Raw genomic sequence first — 16,011 nt, 5'->3', positions numbered from 1 at the left:
CTCTACCTAGTCACCGTGGTTGAATCATACAATGACGCTGTTTCAAGCAATGTTTGTCAGTGAACTGTCAACTGAACTTGACTGAACTTTTCCGGTGATCGTACTTGTATAAGTGATTTTATTATTTATCTTACGTTGTATCAAGTCTGTGATTTACCTATAGAATGTTGTAAATAATAATTTTTTGAACTATTCAATCAACAGCAGCATATATTATTGCACGTGGACCATGCAGGTTAGAATTGTACAACTGTTTGACAGAAGTTAACTTATTAAAGTTTTTATATGGATTTTTGTGGATAGAACATTTTCATACATTACATCAACAGGAGGCATAATGTTTGGGTAGTTTACTTTTAGGAATGGACACATAAACATATGTCCTGTCACAATACTAACATGAATTTGCAATTATGTAACTTCCATTGATTAATAATTGTATTTGATTTTTCTGCGTTACTTGACAAATTTTTACTTAACTTTCTTGTGTATTTGCCGGGGAACCTGTGTTCATATGTCATTTATTTTTGTAAACTCTAAAATTTATATTCTAACTCAAACCTAGTTTAAACTTAAGTGAGAGTTAATTCGAATTCCAATCGATACTTACTTCATATTTTTCCGCCAATTACAACAAATCATAGTTGTAGTTAGCTAAATGAATTGCAAGACGAGAAAAAATGTTTCTCGGAGAATATCTCGACGGGTCTTAAAGTATTAACACATTCGCTGCTGCTCCGTAAACAGATGCCTGAGTAGATATACGTGACTTGTATTTTTTATTCAGACTATCGTGATACTGAATTTTCTGCAAATATGTTATTTACCTGTGATAATATTTATTGAATTTCAATTTTAGTTTCTATATTAAATGTATTATACTAAACTAAAGTAAATTAAGTACAAATTAATGGTATTGTTTTAATATAACAAACGAAACATAAATCAATTTGCAATGCCAATTAGCGGCGTTCGCATATTGCCAAGTCATCGGAAACTCCAAACGGCGTGATCGCATCCTCGCAGGGGTAGTATTACTCGTTAGTGAATAACTCCCATTTCTTGGAGCCGGAATCGAATTCGCGTTATTATTATAATGTACATACTTGCCAACCTTACTTGCAGAAGAATCCTGTCAGATGTACCATGCTACCGCTGACATAGAGTACTTGAATATTCTGTGCCACTAATGTTAAGGGATATTCCGGTGTATATTGGTTCCAACACGACATGATAGCATTTACTATCTATGCACACATATATGTATAGGGTCGTCAGAAAGTTCTGTCACATAATTTGCAGTCGTATTCATTATCTTCTCAGCACGGAGAACGAAGTTGTAATAAACTAAAGTCAAAAATCCTTTTGTTTCAAAAATACAGGCAGTTTAAGTAACTTTAGAATGTCATAGCAAATAGTCGAAATAGCTTTCATTTGAATTTACGCACGCGTTAATATGTCGTCTCGACAATAAGTTCTTTGACCTAGGTTTATTACGTTTTTGTTCTTATTTCCGGGTGTAGAATATTTCTGTGAATCATGCAAGAGAACTTTCACTTCACCCTATGCAGTAGCCTTCCAAGGTACCCCCCTATCTGTCTAGCCCAGGAACTCCCTTCCTCTGTCTAGCTTAGAATTAACCGCGACTTAACCCTAACCGATGTTTATGTTCCCAAAAATGTCTAAACCAGTACAATATCAGTAGACACATTACTATATCTGTAGTTTTTGAGAGTACGAAAAGCTTATTCAAATGAAAATTGTTTGAACTTATGCGAGAAATTCAGTGCAGTATTTTGTGTGGAACTATGTATTTTTATTCATCAGATTCATTACGCGTGTGAAGACGCATTCGGGTGTCTATTCGAAGTGCTGCATCAATCACAGCTTATCAGGTGTTTTAAGGAATATTAGCAACAAATATGATGTGCAATGAGTTCTATCAATCAGTAATGTCGCGATGCCGATAAAGTAAAAAACGTATCTGCTCGTATCGGTTCCATTTTTTCTGCGTTTTAATGACGTGTTAAAGATTTTTTCTTTGTATTAGTAATATTAATATATTATCGTTAATTAAAATCCAGAATTTCACCATTTGTATAGGGCGTTTTATGTACCTCGAGAGACCAATCTATTTGACGATACGAAAAAAGGTAACAGTAAAATGTCACGTTTGAATGAATAAATATTTTTTTTAATTCAACAGTAAAAAAAAGTTCTTGTTTAAAACAGCACTTGGTATATTGTAAGAAGGGACAGCTAAGAGTTTTGGAAAAGTATGGAATTAAAATTATCTATGTTTATCTAATCTGTCAGAATAAGAGTATTCCGTTTGCTCAATAACCGTGAATATTTTGGTTGTCCACGCAAGGGTTAAGAGGGGACAACACCGTAACGGCCCGAAAAGTCAAGGTATCTCTGGTAATTTATTAAAAAGAAACTACGTAATAAATCTTTCAAATTTGCAGGGATTTTTATTCAACGTATAAGTTTTAAGAAAATATTTTTGTTTACTTCCTTTGTAATAACTTGTAGGATTTAGAAGAACCCAAAGTTGGGGCTGCAAAAAAATCTTTGCTGACTGGTTGACAATTTTTTGGCCAAACGGTTCATCTGCAATCAAAAACACAAAAAGTTTTAGAAACTAGATGCTCTTGGTTATGGTACACGTAGGATTTTTTTGATAGAATGTTTCTTTCTATGTTTTCTTCCACAATAAGGACCAACAAAATCTGAAATTTTTTCTTCAAAGTATGAAATATTTTTCAAAATTTTCTAAATACCCTATGTCGTGCCATAGCCAAGAGCATCTAGTTTCTAAAACTTTTTGCGTTTTTTATTGCAGATGAACCTTTTGGCCGGAAAATCGTGAACCAGTTAGCGAAGATTTGTTTGCAGCCCTAATTTTGGGTTCTTCCAAATCCTATAAATTGTTACAAATGAAGTAAACAGAAATACTTTCTTAAAGCTTATATGTGGAATAAAGAAAAGTAGTTTTCTTTTAAGAAATTACCAAAAAACCTTTACCGTTCAGGCCGTTACAGTGTGATGTAGTATAATTAAAAAAAAAATGAATTTTTTTTCACATCAGGCCGTTCGAAGGTGTGCATATTTTATGTCCTATGTGATTGAGTTTGTTTTTTCTAATTAGTCCACATTACCGTATGTATAAGGTATCTCGTCTAATTTGAGCATGTTGAATATCGCCGTTGTCTTTGATTTTAAAAATACATTATTTTGAATGAATTCTGATTGACAGTAACACACCTGTCTGTCATCGTAGAATCTCACCTGTTTCAACTACAACGAACAACGACGAAACACTGTATGTCCATTCTCTTACACACACACTGCATTTTTTAATCAATTTACGTATAGCAATATCCAATTAAGGCATTGTATTCGTAAAGATATTTTCTTTTACGGATCATGTTGCTGGACATTTGACGCATTGAAGTGTGCATCTCAGCAATGATCTTCAAGTCTTCAAATTTTCTAAATTATTGATTCCTCGAATACCTTACCCTAATTTTCTTATACACAAAACGTTCGAAAGAATCGATTTAGCTGAAAAAAAGCGTATAGAAAAAGAAGTACAACAATGCAAATAATCGGCGTATCTCTGCATTTACACGAACTGTCTCTTTCGTTTGTACTACGAACATCGTGGCACGCTTCTTGTGGGATCGTCTAGTTTTTGGACTTCTTACCGTTCATCTTGGTGGTGGTATCGGAACGTTTGCGCGTAAACCACACCACACGTGTCGAATCCTTTGGTTGGTGGGGCTGGAGGGCGGGGAAAGGGGCGGGGGGAGGCGAGAGGGTGGGCAGAACATTTAATTCGAGCTTGCGAGGGAAGTCGTTGATTGAAGACGAGGTACGCCAGTTGTGCTTGGACGTTGCTTCGGGTTAGATTGCTTTGTGTTTTTCTTTATTTTATTTTTTTTTTATTCGGAAACGTATCGCATGTTTCCGTAAACATAAAACCGTATCGTGGAACAGTGACAGTAACGAATTCCTCCCTGGAACATCATTTGTCGGTTGTAATATACCAAAAACAACAAATTTGTTTCTTACTTTTATCGAGACAGTAACTTCGCCGTTCAGTTTTCGGTTGTTTATAATTCCTTTAATTTCAATCGGACGATGAGTAGTTCGCGAAATAATTTCCAGTGTGACGATCCGAGTAAGATGTGCGCGGGGTTAAAAGGTGTTCAGTGCCCTCCCTTTTATCCGAGAATCAATTAACGCCGAAACGCTAATTATTACGTTCGAAGCGAACGCTCGCCCTCGTAAGTAAAGTATATGTATACCACGCCACCGGGTATTATTATAATTATTCTAGTTCTTTAGCTTGTTGCTGATTCACTCGTTTTATACGTTGATTACTGGCTGACTCTTATTATAAGTAAGGAAGTAATTTTGTGGTATTTTGTACAACGTGAATCACACGTTTATTAAGTGTTAAAATATTGTACGTATATATTTTTCGAAATTTCGTCGACCGTAAATTTGTGTTCGTGAAAAGATTATTTATGTGTATGATACATATAGTATTACTGTATGAACTGATAAATCCGATTATCCGATTTCTTTATCATTAAATTTATCTACTTGTTAAATCTACAGAATACCTAGTCAATGAAACATACTGTTCTTCATATGATACGTATTTTCTGTTTGGAATATATTAAATACTCTCGAGACGCTTTATAATGTGATAAATAGACTACGAAAGTTCATGCAAATTACAAATTTTAGATACTAGTATATATAAACTGAAGGTGGACAGAATTTTATTTCCTGTACTAGAGACTTCAGAATGTTAATAATAATACATCGATAACATTAACATTTATTAAACTCATTATTTTACTATACATCCGCAGTCTAGTTATAAGCAATAAAACGTCGATTAGTTGCAGCGTTAGTACTTAGAACACAGAATCTTTTTCGTGGAAATAGTTACCCTAACAAGTAATTCACATGTTCGTAAACTTTGTTTAAATCTAAACGAGACCATAGCACAGATTCTAATCAAAAGTTAATTATTATTACTTACATTAGTAATAATTTAACAAGAATTTATTACATTATTTAATTTCACAAGAATTTTATTATAAGTAATTACAAAAGAATATTTGTTTCATTGAAATTGCTGGTCTAATAAATATTTTACAAGTTTATACACAGAGACCAGAACTTGGCTTCGACTCTATACGGAAAGAAAAATTATTGTTACTCATATTAGTCATTTCAATTTCTCAACTTCAGTATAATGTTTGCTGTACCTTATACGCATTGTGTCATAATCATTTAGAAAATTATACTTGTTGGATTAAAATTACTTCCTGTCATAAATAAACAGTGTATTTGTGTACCCGAAGGAGAACCCAAATCAGGCTTTAATCAAAACCATATTGTAACAAACAGATATTGTTACGTATATTAATTCCTTGACTTTGGCGCAATCGTTTCTATACACCCGTTCGAAACCTGGCACTTTGTACGTTGAAAAGTGTGTTATGAATAACAATAATAAATAGATACAAATAGGTATCCAAGGCTCTATCCAAAACGCTTTGAACAGTATCTTTTAAACACACGTTAGAATCAGATTCACGTGTCGGAGGGTGCATAAGGTTTCCCCCCTAATTACCTCGTAGCTCGGTTAAAAACTGCTTGTCTTCCCTCCTGAAAATGCGGATGTGCTATGATGTTTTTCAATCAAGTATCATTAATCGAGCATTTTTAAACCTCGACCCAATTAACGGTGGCACATTTCATTGGCCCGTCAATATGCTTCGCTCGAAACACCACGTATACCTAAACTCTCGACATTTTAACAGCACGCACCTATAGCTTCGATATAGAACAGCTTCGTGACAAGAAAAAACAATATAAAATTCGTTCCGAACAACGTGGGAACGAAATATATCGTCGCTTTTATTCGTTTTGGAGAAGTAGGCATTTGTACAATAGATCCCAAGCTCGCGTACATTGCGTCAACAGGTGGTCGAAATAATTTCACGTAAAGCGATCACGGAAACGGATGGAAAACCTTCTTCCTATTCTTTTTTGTTTTTTTTTTTAATTCAACCGTTTCGCATTTCGTTTCTGGGAACGTCGTATCAGTGAAGCGATTGTTTAAAAATAAAGACAAGAAGAAAAGAATGAATTTAAAGGCGATTGAAAAATGCTCCCGAAAGACAAAGGATTTGACCGTAAGTAGGCGGTCGAGTGTGTCAAGGGCAGCCAGACGATATTAAGAGGTTAGTTCCGGTTGATTGCTCTCGTTGTAGTATCGCTTCTGCCGTTTCAATACTCCAAATTTCCGATCTTTCTTATTGGTACCCATACACTATATCGTTGGACCAATCGTCGTCACTTCGATGTTATTAACGAGCTCGTTTCAGTCAGGTGAGAGACTGTGTCATTTACATTTCAATTGGTCATCATCATTGCTAGGCATCAGGAACACTGTCTCGGCGATTAATATTAAATACTGTCTGTGTAAAGTTAATCATCGGGATTGTATTCGCCTGCAAGGGAACACAAATAAGTCGTTATTATCCTTTCTGTTTGCATATGCAGTAGCTCGACGGAAAGTGTTTGTTTTAAATAGCAAAGAGATAGAGCAGCCTGTGCCTATGGTGCATAGAGGAGCGAAGTTAACAAGCGTAATCGAGTTATTTGCATTTGAAATATCTTATTTTTATAGAGATCAACGGAACAACTGACCCACTGCAGCACAACAACGCTGGAAGAGATCCTGGATAATCCGGACGGGGAAATAACCGGTACCGTTTCCGAAAAGATCATGAGTATCTGCAAAAATACCATACGCTGGGTGCTCGTTTTGGATATTTTCCTCGCACTAACAGGTATTACATTTTTTTTTTAATTCTTGTTCTCATTGCGTTGAATCGTATTCGAATTTAATATGATACTTAAGAAAAGAAAGAAATTCCTACATTTGCTCTTCCTTGTATAAATTACTTTAGAAAATACCATTTTGCATAAAAATCCGCAGTCTACTTATAAGGTACGTGCTGTTTTGTAGGTGTGGGTATTTCAGAGAATTTAAGGTCACCTTGATTTTATTTAACAGACTGGCCTATTTTTTTGTACTGAATAAAAATATGTTGACCTCCATACGTCCTAAACCTAATAGTTAACGAGATATTTACAAAATAATCACTGTATTGAAGTTGAGGGGCATCAGTTCGAGCATTTATAACTCCCTGATAGTAAGTACAAAATTATTTGGTAAATATCTCTTTAACTATTAGGTTTAGGACGTATGAAGATCAGCTTATTTTTTGTAACGTTAAGTCATTATTCGAGGTGATCAAGTTAGCCGAAACAGCCTGTATAACATATTATAGCGGCGATACTGTTTTTACACCCGGGCGGCCAAAAACCCAGGAACGGCCCTAGTTTTATTATTACTATTTAATACTCAACAGAGTAAAATGTTTATAATGAAGTTTCCATTCTATTTAGAATTTGATAGAATCCTTATTGGGGTAAAGAAAGCTCGTGTTTAATTCTGTTTTACAAAGTACTTCATGAAAATTTTTATTTAAACAAACATGTACAGTCTAGTAATTATGTTATAATATTAATATATCGATAGTAATAAAAGTGGTGACAAAGTAAGTAGAATTGTGCGCTGATTGAAAAGTAAAGAAAATTGAAAATGTAACAATTGGTACGGCTCAAAAAAATTTGTATTTCGCGACTCTCAGTACTCGTATATATCACTACTTGGATAGTTTACTGACTTCAGTTGTTAGATTCATTGTTGCAATATGACTTCATTCATTATCATTGGTGTTTAAGTATACACGAGTAGATTGTAAGCATTACGTATTCACAATTATGTCAATAAACATTTTGTACTGATCAAATTCACACGTTTCTCTGATAGCAGCGAGGAAGCGAGAGTTCGTTAATTGAAGCGGCGGTTATTATATTAGGAGATAACTAGGTATATAGTCGGAAGTGCATATCGTTTGCAATTCCTAGACAACGTCTGTGATCTCTGAATTACAGAATTATCAATTACATTATACCCTTATGTTAGTGTATTATACTAATTATATTATTAAATCGTGCACATATGTATTTTGTCATTAACTTGACCATTAACAAAGAATTCTTAAAAAAAGCAGTTTTCACACAATAAACAGTACGTCTTATTTTTCTTTTGACCAATCGCAATACATATAGATATTAATACATATCAATGTTTGCCATATTTTTGCCAGTGTCTGGGTTAGGTATAAATGAAACACCCTTACAATATTATATTACACAATAATATATTAACATGTTGTGTAATAATAATTGTGTAATTGCAGAAACAAGTATATAATATATATAAAAAAAATACTATCGTATTTTGAATGCATACACCAAGCTGTGCAAATTATTAGATTTATTTTATAAATATCGTTTCATTTAAAATATTTACAAGTTAACTGTGAATCTCTCTGTTTTTAAGCAACATAATATTCGAGTTAAAGAATTAATATAACTCTATATACTTTAGATCAAAGCTTAAGTACTTAGCATTTCGTTTAAGTAATACAATACAATTAAACGCTGTTAAAAAATGCATCGAAATTGCAGAAACATATAAACGAAGAAAATACGAAAATAAATATTCAAATACGTAAGATAATAGGTGATATTTGCTTGTACAAGAAATACCAATTGTTTAAGGTAAGAGAAAGAAGGAATAAATCATTTCTTTCGCATTTCCTGGCCTAAGTGTAATTTGTAACCGTAGGAAACATCCTAATTATATATTCCATATGGTAATAGTTGTTTTCAATAGTCTTAATATTTCTGTAAAGAAATTGAAAATTGTGGAAACACTACATTACATCTGACAATTTGCACGATTCTGTACATATAGTGCCTAATTTCACCATTTTTTAACCCTCATTGCATTCATTTAATATCTACACTTATATTATTTTTATGAAACTGTATTAGAATTAACAACATATTCAAGAAAGTTGTTAACCTGTAGCTATATTGGCCTACAAAGTTTATTTACTAGTCTATATAACACGAAATATTATTGAAAATGAGATGTCACTTTCGGGTTAAATTGGTTGCAAGTACCAAATCAAACAATGCGCATAAACAGTAGTGAATCACTGTTCGAAACTCGTAACGTTTCACACGTGGAAAAACCAACTGATCTGTAAAATACTGAGAATTCAATCATAAATAACTTCTGTTTTCCTTTTCGAAATTTCCGTCGATACAAGACATTGTATTTCGCTATTAACATTAATCTATTTCTTGTCTCAATCATATCCTCAATCATTATAAACCGTAGTAACCCAGATAGCACATGACTCCCAATAACGCCTTGAAAACGGCTTAAAGACGCCTTATTGTTAGACCTAAAATAGCCATAAAATGGGCGTCTTTAAGGCGTCATGTGCTATCTGGAAACTATTACTAAATTATAAATGTTTTTTGTATTATCATTGTTATTTACCTACGATTTAGTAACTTTTCAATGTTCGTGGCGAAAGTTATTTACGATCGAACCCAATATAAAGAAATATTGAAAATCGATTGAATTGTAGACGCTTGATTACATTCAAAGCATCGGCGCTTGGATGCGAATAAGCATACGCTAGAAACGAAACCATGCATGCAATGAGAGTTGACTGGAAAACCGCGAACCGAGTAACACAATACCAACCGGGTCGACAGTCGGCTTAGAATTTTTCCCGGGCGTGTCGCATTAAATAACTAGTCGCACATGCACGCGGTGAAACGTCAATGAACTGTGGTATTGCAAAACATGTTAAAGGATCACTGAATAAAATTGGACATCCCGTACACACCGTCGCTCATAAGTAGACTGCGAATTTGATGCATTTATAACGTATATGACTGTTTAAGACTGAATATATAAACATATTTAATCAAGTTTGATGAGATCTCCATTTTATTTGGACCTTAATAGAAACCTTATAAAAGTAAAAGAATTTTTATTTATGACAGTTTTCCTAAAATGAGCAAGAAAGATGTATATTTATTACTTGCATAAACATCCGCTGTCTACTCATAAGTTAATAAGGAATCCACAAGTGTTTTACACAATTCTATATTCTCGGATGGAACCTAAACATGGTACTTTCACAATATTTGTTATTTGTCTGCGACATTCCACGTCATTTTGACTGAACAAAAAATCGGAAAGGAATTCTGAATTTAAATTGTACTACGCCTTTACTGTAACTGATGAATTACTTATTGGAACACCTAATATTACGTTAATCCGAAAGTTCATGTGGCAACGTTTTTATATGTTTCTGTATGTTTAACAGAAAAATCGAAGAATTTTATATTCGGACTTTTCAATCAATTAAAAGAGAGAAAGGGAAGGAAAGGATGGAATCATTGAAATGTTCAGGAATTGTTGAATTTGTAGATGTAAAGGTCCGTAGCATTATACATATGTAGGTATATTCGACGGTTGTGAATTTGATTAATACATTCGATAACATCTTAACATGTTCGCTACCACCACATTATTTTTAAAACGTTCGTCACAAACCACGCCTGGTTTCCATCATTCTACTCACGAAGACACTCCCGTCAGTGGAATTTGTTTACCTTTATGAGAAAATATTAAAAGAATATTGGAAAACACATTCTACTTTTATCTAATAAAATATGGTGATTCAGAAATTGGGACGACACACACCCTGCCGTTGGTAAACATTACGACACCTGGTCTGTATGAAGAAAGTACATTTCATAAAAATTATGTATTTCACGCCATTTTCATTACTATGTATTACCGTAAGTGTTGTCAATTGAGCTTTAATATCCCCCAAACAATCTTTAATTTATTCTTCAACAATTTCGTCATGCCTTGTTACGTTTATTTCATATTTGATAAGTGTCCTAAAACTTATGAACGGGAGTGTATGTGACGCTAGTAACGAGCGTGTTAATTCGGACGTTGTTTTTTATAATGACCAATTACTTTGTCCTGTGTAATATTTTTTGGTAAGTGCGCAAAAAACTGAAAAATGTTAATACTAGGTTTACGGACATTTCTTATACTCCTATCTCTATAGACACGCACCAACGAAATCGCACATTTTGTTTAAAAAACAACTTATTTTTTTTAATACTCAATTAACGATAAGTATACCACATAGAGAATTTCGAGATTACAAGGCATTCGAAATGCGTCAAAATGGCGCGTCCCGTAAACCTACTGTTAAACACAAGTAACAGCAAACATATTGCGTTGAAAAATTAAAAATGCTGTAATATGTCAGGATAAGGATTTTATGAGAGAAACAGAAGAAATAAAAGTAGAGAGAAATAGAATTTATGGGTGACCTAATATTTACCCATCGATATCATGTGATAGTGGACCGTTTTCGCCCAAAAATGGCTCTATATCGTCGTCGCAAAAGACAAAATTATTCAAAAAGTGTTGCGCAAACAACAAAGATTTCGATATGATTTAAAAAAACCTGCGAATTTTATATTTTTACCTTCATTGATATGAACTGAGCAATTTTACTTTATCTCAAAGATCTCTATCAGTTTGTAAATGTCATTTAAAATGAAGTCTGATTTCAATACTCGCAACTCATCACTTCTAAACCAAAAAAATATGATTAGCAATAAATTCGGAAACAATAAATTATTCATAGTTTACAGTAACTCCGTAGAATTCGCAATACCAAAAGCTGTCAGTAACGATAATTGTGGCTTTACGCACATTTCCATTCATCTCAATCCCTCAGCTTTTTACGGATTGCATAGAAGCAGAAGCTCGTTCTTTTTATCAGTGATTTGTATGGTCATAATCTACATGCTGTGTGCCGTTTACGCATGCGTCTCAGCCGTATATGTATTTAACTATTAGGTAAGTGTCACAAGCGCGTAGTACATTCCGCGGTATTGCCTCGAGTGGGTATTTAAACGTAGAGTACACCGTGTATTTTCTTCATTTCCTTCTCTCGCTCTCTCTCTTTCTCTCTCCCCTCACACACTCTCTTTCATCTGGTTCCCCCTTTTCTTTGTTTTTCCTTCGCATTGTCATTGTTACTTTCATTATTGTTCCTTTTCTTCTTCGTCATCATCATCATCATTTTGTTCCCCTTCATCTTCTTCTTTTAGAGTCGCTAGGCTTGCCCATACACGTGCAAAATTTGCATATTATGGCTAGAAACAAAAGTGAGAACAAAGCCGATGGGAAATCATTGAGATTAAGAACTTCTAAACTATTTAGGCAAAGAAATATTTATAGTTTGTGTAAGTGGAGGAACGGTACCGTAATGGCGCCGGGTAACAAAGTGGTACATACATGTAATCGCTTCTTTTCCGTGATACTCTGCTGTTATTCTTTAATGTATTGCCAGTTTTACAATTTTTGGTGGTTCTGGTATTTCTGGTAACGTATCCTAATCTCATTGTTGTATGTTTCAGTTATAGTACTATTAACGATATTAGAATTCGGAACGGTTCCGCAACAGCGGATCGGCTTCTACTGCAATGACCCGAAGATTTCTTTCAAGTTCATGGGCGATACCATTTCCATCGCGTCACTCTTTGTTGGAAGTCTTCTAGTCCCAATTCTGGTGGTATGTGAGTCTGTTTTGGTATAATATACATTATTCCACGTAATAAAATCGCGTTTTTTTACACTATATCATAATCTACGAAAATTTATATTGGGTTGAGTTATAAAGAACTTCCGCTATACAAATTGAAAGTTAGATAACGTCAGCGTCCCAATTGCCGCGTTGTTTACGGGCTGACTATACTTTAAGATTCATAGTAAAGTGTTATGTATCTGTATAAACTGAAAAAGGGAAGAAAATTATTTATAACTCAACCTAATAGTTACATAAACATTCGCAATATACCAATATCTAACTGTTAAATTTTACTGAGTAATAATGAAAGTACTTACATTTATTTAATGTATGACTAACCTAATATTTTTTAATTTTTTAAGAATATCGATGTTAATATTACTGTTCATTTTAGATGTGGATAGCAGAATACATGTGTCATTCGGCAGATAGCTACGACATAGCTTTAGGATGCGCTGGTTCGAGAATGAAACAAATATGGTTGTGGTATGGACAGTATATGATCGGAGTAGTTACGTTGATGTTTACGTGCGATGTCATGAAAACTCTGGTCGGTGAACCAAGACCGCATTTTTTGGACACGTGTAAGCCACGCGAGGCCGAGAATTGTACTGACCAGTAAGTATTGAAGGTCGCTTCCCAGATAGCACATGACGCCCAATGACGCCTTGAAGAGGGCTTAAAGGCGCCATAGACCTAAAATAGCCGTAAAATGGGCGTCCTTAAGGCGTCATGTGCTATTAAGGTTTATCTTTGGCTTCTAGTAATTTCAATGAAACGAAATAATTGCTATAAACGAAAGTTTCCATTACGTGGATAAATATGAAACCAATAATTTGATATTATCTTTCAGGTACGTGGAAACGTATACATGTACAAATACAATAGACTCGTTCTGGTTCGTCTCTGACTCTAGTAAGTCATTTCCGTCGGGACATTCTGCTCTTTCCATGTTCACAACTGTTTTCTTGGTGGTAAGAATCAGTATATTCTTATTTTTAATTTATTATACAGGGTGGACCACGAAATTTGGTCAGCTTAGATTATTCACCTGCTAGCTGTTCGATCGAAAATTGTTTTGGGTACTGTAACATCATTCAAGATGCTTAAGATGCTTAAGATGATTGTACCAAGTTTTTTGCTTACTCTTTATTTCATAGTTTTTAAGGTTACCTTCGGTTGTTTTATAGATAAACTTATATTATCTTTACGCCTACCTTTTAGCGAATACTGAGACAAATTTGGTATTGCAACAAATAATTTTTTTCTTGTAAACCAAAGTAACATTAAGAAAATATCATTTACTTTAATTAAAACGATTCCGCGCAAACGGTTAAGAAAGAACCTGCTTAGTTCTATTTATGACGTCTGCACTGATGTTTAAGCATGCTAAAAAATTTTCGATCGAATAGCTAGCAGTAGAATAATCTATGCTGATCACGTTTTGTAGTCCACCCTGAATATGTATCACACGATGATGGAATGCTTATATTATTTCATTAAGATCACACTTATTCTTTATGGTATAAAATCGTTGTCCTTGCCGCCATTTTGGTCCAAACATTATTTAGAGACCGCTAAAATATCTGACTATAAAACTAACTTCAGTGTGTTGTATAATAATCTACGAGGATAATAGTTCAGATCACAAAATATTATATTTTTTTAACTTAAGAAAACATGAAATTCGTCAGATGACTCATGTACCTAAAGGTCACTCTATTCTGCAGTTACGTCACTAATGTACATCTTTTGTTTTCATTCTATCGAATACGATATTAAACTTTTTAATTGAATTAGAGAATTACATTACTGTAGGAAGTAGAACAGGTTATTGTAAATTAATAGGACATACTGGTGAGGCGGCATGAGTTTTTCTCCATGATACAGCTAATAAATTGAAACAAAGGATTATTCTGCTGTTTGTTACAGTGGTACTTACAAAATCGTCTGTCAAATAGGACGTTTTTCTTAAAACCGTGGCTACAATGCCTGATATGCATGTGGGCTGTGATATGCTCATTGACCAGGATTGGCGACAACAGACATCACTGGTGGGATGTCTTGGCAGGGGATATTTTCGGCTTAGCCTTTGGCATATTAACTGTAGTAGTGTCATGTCGTGCCTTTCGTTTAAATCGCGTTAACTCACACATCTACAACGAGTCTATAGAGAATGGACAACTTAATTTTAATGGCAAAAGGCATCAAAACGTCAAAAAGCTTCTACACGAAACGACAGTGGACTTGTCAGAAGGTCGTGAATTAAAAAATGCTTCATCAAACTGGAAAGAATGAGTATTAAACGTTTAAAAAATTTAGTTTTATACATTTCGATAAATTAGCAGAAAAACTTAATAGTGCGATAGTTTTCGTTACCAAGTGAATTTATTTATTTCTTTTTTTTTTATTAATCTAGGAGTAAAAAGTCAACGAAACGAAAAATTTCTTCTGTTGAAACCTTAATTGTACCATTATTATTCATTTAATATATGAAGGGACTCATTGATTATTCAAATATGAATGAAGTAAGAAATTCTGAAAATATTAGAAATGGCGCTTTTTTAATTCTGTGATATTTAATAACTGCTATGTAATGCAAGATAATATTACAGTTTATTTTCACACAAGATAACCTTATCAGTTCTTACTCTTATCAAAATGTACCTCTATTTTTGTGATCGAAGACGAAGTTGTAATGAGGTTTTATACATTCATATGATCAATTTTTGAAAACAAGCATCTATGATCTTAATCATTAGAAAAAATAAGAGTAATTAGTATGTATCTAATAATAGTAATAATAGAACAGTGAAAGAGAGTGATAATTTATTATGAACATAGATTTATTGTATATTAAATTACAGAAGATTTGTACAAAAGGAAGAAATTGCTCACAGGTACAAGAAATAACAGGATCGTCAATTACTTGACTGTAAAAGATATTATTTTAACATTCCATTTATGACGCAGCTAGAACATACATTTGTATCATCGGTATATATATATGTATTTAGTAGAAAGAATTGCACAAATGTACAAAGTCTTGAAGACAAATACCGAAGAAACTTTTAGTATTACTTACCTTGATTTTTTACTTTAGTTACATTCCAATTGTGATTCCGCATTGTAAATATTGTACGAGTTACATTTGATCAGCAACTGTTAGTACTAAGTAATACTGTAATATAATATTATTTTAAGAAAATTTGTATGTACAATACATTATTGTACTATCTTATATTTAATAGTATATTGTGAATACAATCTTTGTATCAGTTTGTATGAAATAAATAACAGTTACGTATATACGTATCATTATAAAAAGACAATATATTACAATGGTAGC

The 16,011-nt window shown here is 33.5% G+C and overlaps 1 protein-coding gene across 1 annotated transcript; it reads left to right on the top strand.

Moving 5' to 3' along the window:
• Positions 1-45: 45 nt before the first annotated feature.
• LOC107191960 (phospholipid phosphatase 1-like) lies at positions 46-14,960 on the top strand. Its single transcript, XM_015581114.1, has 6 exons — positions 46-235; positions 6,722-6,884; positions 12,493-12,647; positions 13,057-13,280; positions 13,516-13,636; positions 14,595-14,960. The coding sequence occupies exons 1-6, from the start codon at positions 230-232 to the stop codon at positions 14,958-14,960; spliced, it is 1,035 nt and encodes a 344-aa protein (XP_015436600.1). The 5' UTR covers positions 46-229.
• The last annotated feature ends 1,051 nt before the right edge of the window (positions 14,961-16,011 follow it).

The sequence above is a fragment of the Dufourea novaeangliae genome, unplaced genomic scaffold, assembly GCF_001272555.1.
Source record: "Dufourea novaeangliae isolate 0120121106 unplaced genomic scaffold, ASM127255v1 scaffold248, whole genome shotgun sequence".
NCBI lineage: Eukaryota > Metazoa > Arthropoda > Insecta > Hymenoptera > Halictidae > Dufourea > Dufourea novaeangliae.
The sequence above is the reverse complement of the archived record's forward strand: the minus strand, read 5'-3'. Positions and strand labels throughout refer to the sequence as shown.

Coding starts and splice junctions, on each gene's coding strand:
- LOC107191960 (XM_015581114.1), top strand. Junction 13,281..13,515: donor GCCGAGAATTGTACTGACCA/GTAAGTATTGAA, acceptor ATTATCTTTCAG/GTACGTGGAAACGTATACAT. Junction 13,637..14,594: donor TCACAACTGTTTTCTTGGTG/GTAAGAATCAGT, acceptor TGTTTGTTACAG/TGGTACTTACAAAATCGTCT.